Genomic DNA, 5,949 nt, shown 5'->3' on the forward strand with positions numbered 1-5,949 from the left:
CGGAGCGGTGGCAGCGCGACCGCCCCTACGGCGCCATCCATCCCTTCGCGTCGCTGCCCTTCTCCCACGGCACCAGGATGTGCATCGGCAAGCGTCTGGCCGAGCAGGAGATATACACCTTCCTCATCAGGGTGAGAACTGCGATCCACTATCGTGGTGGAGCTGTTGTTGGGAGGAGCACTCAAGGATCTTCTCTAGCTTACTTGTTTGAATTAAATAAGTCTACCCGTACGTATATGGTAAGGAATAGTTGGAGACGAACAGAGTGTTTGATTCTTCGTAAGTTAACTTCATGGCACCGGTTCATGTCGTGTTGACTTATTCCTGTTTAGTCGAGCATGACCAAAGCGCCAGTTCCTCGTTACTCGTCATAAGCCCTCTTGGCCAGCAACCTGTGCGCATCCTTGCAGTCTTGGGAGTCGTTCCATTTGTTCGTTTTGCTCTAGCCTCAGTTTTAGCGGTGCTTCGGAGACATCCATGACGTGCTCTGGTTCAATTAATCTCCACGGGCTCATTTGTTATTTTCTAGGTGTTTTTTTCCCCTAATGTAATGTATTCAACCAGCATCATTCTTGTTTAGATTCGAATTTATGTCCTTAAGCGTCGGCTCCCTTAACTGGGTTCCGAGGTCTTATGTTTCACATTGCCTTCTTGCTATTTTGTGCATCGCGTACGAATGGAGGGATTAATAAGAGTTCACTGTTACTGACGTTAGTCTTCTGAACACCGCGTCATGTATCATCCTTTTGCTGCGTGTCGCCACTTCACTTGTCGTATTGCTGAAAAACGGACTGTACTTTATGCATCCCAAGCTCTCCTATTGTTCTCACATATCCCGATCCTGGTCAGTAAATATTATTTGAAAGCTTTTTGACGCCTCGGCAAATTTATATCTTGGCACTGCCTTTCTTGCCAGTCTCTTGACACGCTTCATCTGGACATAGAATGGTTAAGAGAGGGCCCTTTCGGGCTATTTTAAGAAGGCCCCTCCGTGCCCTCTCAAAATATTCCCTAGTCTCTGCATTAAAAGTAATCTTGCTACGGTTCTCCGATCTGTTATCCAGCAACAGAGTGTGTGATAAATTACGAAGCGTCGGTAGTTTCCTCACTTAAGGTGGCGCTCGTCCATTCAACTAACGCCCCTCTAGAAGTTCTTTGGTTACCTGGTATGTTTTACTCAAAGCTTCTAAGTATTCATCTTACTTCTCCAAAGTGCACCAATTGAATCCGCCGATAAATACCGATTAAATACGTTCGCATGTATTCTCCGTCTTGGAAAGCTCAAATATTGCATTTACTTCAAGAATTTGTACGCTACTCAACAAACCTGGAGAATTAACCTTTACTTGTAACTATTATCAATGTTCAGAGGTATCCAACATCCAAAGATTTAACAATTAGTGTTAGGAAGGGCCATGAAAATTTATGAGGTATTTTGCTTCGATTTTTTTGTTGTATTCCCTGCGTTTCAGATGCTGCAGAAGTACACGTTGACGTTCGAGTCTGACGAGGAGATGGAGGTGAAGACGCAGCTCGTCCTCAAGCCCGCCACTCAGCTCGCCTTCAAGTTCCACCCGAGGAAGTGATAAAATGGTTATATACCGCGTTTCTGCGTTTATTTGGCCGTAGGCCTGTCGCCTATTCTTAACATTGTAGAACATTCAAAGCTTGTTGCAGGCTTGAACTCGAAACTCACTGCTTCAAATTTGCTGTGCTTAACCGCCCGGCCTCCTTAATTGCCGATTCTGACCAGAAACTGGCGCACAAAGGTGGGATCGAACTCACTCAGCTGGCCTTCAACTTCCACCCGAGGAACTGATCCGCCCTCACGAATTACTTGCAAATTTTGGGTTACTTTCCGTGTTGATACATGCGGGCCCTGATCGTGGCAAGCTGTCAACAGCGCGTCCTCGTACCGTGCTGTCAACAGCGCGTCCAAGTATCGTGCTGTCAAAAGCGCGTCCAAGTATCGTGCTGTCAACAGCGCGTCCAAGTATCGTGCTGTCAACAGCGCGTCCAAGTATCGTGCTGTCAACAGCGCGTCCAAGTATCGTGCTGTCAACAGCGCGTCCAAGAAGTGTCGTGCTGTCAACAGCGCGTCCAAGTATCGTGCTGTCAACAACGCGTCCCCGTATCGTGCTGTCAACAGCGCGTCCAAGTATCGTGCTGTCAACAGCGCGTCATACTACAGACAAACCACAAGTGCCTTCGTCTCTCAGCATCATCGATCAGTTCCTGCAATGAACTGCCAACCTGCGTTGCACGAGCGGACTGTAATAATCTTGTTGTAATCAGCACGAGGCGATCCGTTTAATTAGATAAATAATGTATTGAGTGGGTTAACATTTAGTCGTCAGTTGTTAATATTGCAAGTTGTTGATATTTTCTTGGACCACTGGCATTAGTATTGTAAGGTGATGAGCCGGAGAGCAGACGATTTTATGGAAATATATTTAATCGCCATTCTCATCCATACAGCTAGGCTTCCTGTATTACTCAAGTATGCAGTCAAAATTTCCGAGTATTTCATCGCAGTACAAACGATTTTATCAACTAATTTTATCTCAAACATATATAGTCAATGCCCGGAAAGTGTGAGTAGCCCACAAACAACTGAATTCTCTCATTGTGCAACTCGACAAAACTCGACCATGATCGCTATTCGTCTATAAGATGGCTTTATCACATTGTAAATTAAGTTAATAATTATTATTTTTTGAGAATATTCACTTGTATGGCTTTCTGGAGATTATTTTGCCATGCCCCAAGTAGTTGATAGTGTAATATATTTATCTGCCGCATGTGTCGTGCCTGGTCACTCGTTCTTGCTGAGCTGCCGTGTCCTGCTCTAGGGCAAATTTATGGCGTCTTTCCTAACCGAAATGATTTATATGCAAAATTATTAGTACAATTGTTGACAATTAGTCGTGGTAGTTGAAGAAGCTAGGTTTGCTAGTGCTTCAGATACTTTATCCATTTCACGCTGGAGCCCTGCTATAATAATTTACTTATTTCATGCTTTGGAAAATGGTTAGTAAGGTCCTACCGATGCCTGTCCGGCGCGCTTCTGTAAACACAACGTATCCAGAAAAAAGGCTTACTGTTTTTACTTCTTGTACTAAAATTAAATTAGGATTTTAATTTCTCCTTTTTAATGCTCAACCTAGTTTATTTGTGTTTACTCTATCATCATGCGAATTGCTCGCTGCCATCGATTAGTGAAATCCATAAGCTAATTTATTTTGTTGCACAGTGCACACCTTGACAGTTAATATTATTTGTAATGTGCAACTATCTTTTATTTTAGGTGATAAGTTTGTTAATATATTTAGTATTTTCTATCTAATAGTTATCTATGTATGGACTCGAAGACCAGCCCAAGTGCCTGATTTAATCAACGAGAGAGGAACACACGACGGGTTTATAGCCAGGCAAATAAAATATATATAACTCAGTACTCACTGCAGCGAGTGACAGAGAGCGCATTTTCTCGTCGACGAAAACGTGAAATCACGGACGGACATGACGAGCACAATAGGCGCCTTTTTTCCATAAATGAGGAAATGCGCTAAAAACTAGCCAGTGTTGCGACAATGGGAGACTAACTGAACTGAAGAATCAGTGGCGCTTAGCTATATATAATATATACTACTATCGATTATAGAGGTAGCCATCATATGTTATTGTTATGTTAGACATTAAGCTCTGTTCCAGCGTCGATCGTTAATTTTTACCAATATCTTATATTCCCATCAAGGAAGCCTTTCTGAAATAACTTCTCTTGTGTCGCTGGACATTTATTGTTAATCCAACTATAAATTTTATTAATGAGAAAACCCCGGTATTTTGTAATCTGCATCCTTGTACTAAATTCAAACGATTTATCGTAACAAAATATAAAGTTTCTATTATTGCCTTCGCTATAATTTCATAGTCTAGGTGTGATACCGCGTGTTCTGTGTTGGCAAGATGTGTTGGTTGTTACTAGAAGATTCTTGTCTTACGTCAGCAATCTGCTGTCTTGCTAACTGAATTGCTGCACAATTCGGTTAGAATACGAAGGGCCTTTTAGCCCGTAACTACCCGAGCCCGGTTTATTCTACCACGATGGGGTCATGGGGTAGCCTTCCCCATGTACCGCAGACACGGCGGGCCACAGCAACCAAAACTGTCGTCCCCCACCGTGCCCACTTGCCACCCCCGTTAGTCTGAACACTCGGGTTGGGCCAATTTGTCATGATTGAAACTACCAAGGAAACCCCGACAACACAGCCCCAGCCGTCATTGCATTTCGCAAGCCCTCCCCCCACGTCAAGGACGGGGCGGCATGGAGAGGGTTTATAGATATATTTTTGTTGCTTCATCGTCACATCTTGTCCGACTGTCACGCAGGAGCATTTTCTCAAGCAATATCGATTGAATTTTATTTGCTGACGTTGAGTCGCACTTTAACGCAGGCGTCGCGTCGCCTTATGAGTCGAGACTATGTTTTGAGAAACACGCGACAAGATTTTTATCTTTCGTATATTCCAAATTATAAAGTAGCTCAAGTTTATAACTCAAGTGGTTAGAGTACCTTAGTCGAATTGTCTTCAACAATTCGTGCTCTGTGTCAGGTCTGCAACAATTCGTGCCGTGAGATCATCAACAATTCCATTGAGGGTGTGAAATTTGTAATGAGAAATCAGGATCGGCGTCGTGATGCTGACATTGATAGGATTGTGATGCTGTTGACTCGAATAGGCAAAATAAATATAAACCGGAAAATGTAAGAGAAACTCTAGGAGCATAAAAAATCGCTCATTAATTATATTTGATAACTTGAACTTGCTTTTGCAAAGCCCACAAATGTTTTCACAATGAAAATTGTAACACTTTGGTACCAGATACGTCACGCCTTCCGGAAGCGCTCTAATTTAGTAAATCGCTGTTGGAAATGTCCTTATTTCCTATATAGTAAAATTTCGGAGTTCCTTTTCTCCATAACAATTGATATGTATTGGCTTGTAAATAGTGTAGTTGGCATGGTAACTTGATGGTGAACGCACCGATTATCTTGGACGCCCTTCAGCAGTCTGTATTTAACGCCTTATATTGTTAATTTGATTTTTGTTTTAGTGATCACTCATAGTTTTCGTTTCGTTTATTTACGTTTAAATGCATAATCGCTCGTACTTAATGCATAATCACTTTTATTTTCCTTGGGAGGCAGACACAGACTTAATCTTGGGCGATGTCTTTACTGTGATATAACCACCTTGGCCGCAGGCTTATTAACTGTAATTCAATACCTTTAATATATATTCCTACCTTGACAAGAAGAACGGAGTTCTTCTTCAAGCTTACTTGTATCACTTGCTTAGAAGTCTAACTTTCCTTCTATTTCATATTTTTCCCTATATTTTGCATCTTAAAATTACAAACAGCTAGCTGGTCGCAAAAGATTTTAAGGCGGGTATAAGAGGGTGTAATTAATTGAAGTGACACAGTGAAATACAATTTTAGATTCTTTGTACTTGATACTCGATTCAGATTTTCTACTGTCTGAACATTTTGTTCCGTTAGAATAACTATTTCTCGGAAGGGGACCGTCTGGAACTTTCTGGCTCGCGGAGGAAACTACCTAATTATTTGTTAGCATCTATAAGTAGGAGGTGTGTTTTCTGAACAATGAATGGTCTATAAATGATTGTATCCATATTGTCGAAGCTTTAAATCTTGTGATAATCATGTGATTCGTACTTTTCCATTGCTGGACGCTTTAAAGTTTTGTTCATTTCTATCTACATTATTTTGGGCCGGGTATTCGTCCGATACGACGAAGCTGCCTGTGTCCGCGGTCAATTCACTTGACCTGATAGAGATTGAGGACGAGTCAACATCTGATAGACACGTGATAGATCGCGCGATCAAGACCGCAGTAGTGGGCGGAAGCGAACGTTATAAAAG

The 5,949-nt window shown here is 42.1% G+C and overlaps 1 protein-coding gene across 1 annotated transcript; it reads left to right on the forward strand.

Annotated features, from left to right (window-relative positions):
* Nucleotides 1–5: 5 nt before the first annotated feature.
* LOC125179284 (cytochrome P450 302a1, mitochondrial-like) lies at nucleotides 6–1,703 on the forward strand (the record flags this gene model as incomplete). The annotated part of the gene is made up of 2 exons (XM_047884858.1): nucleotides 6–131; nucleotides 1,473–1,703. Coding segments are annotated over 2 exons (240 nt in total), but the record flags the coding sequence as incomplete, so codon positions are not given.
* Nucleotides 1,704–5,949: the final 4,246 nt, after the last annotated feature.

The sequence above is a fragment of the Hyalella azteca genome, unplaced genomic scaffold (genome assembly GCF_000764305.2).
Source record: "Hyalella azteca isolate HAZT.00-mixed unplaced genomic scaffold, Hazt_2.0.2 contig16337, whole genome shotgun sequence".
NCBI classification, from domain to species: domain Eukaryota; kingdom Metazoa; phylum Arthropoda; class Malacostraca; order Amphipoda; family Hyalellidae; genus Hyalella; species Hyalella azteca.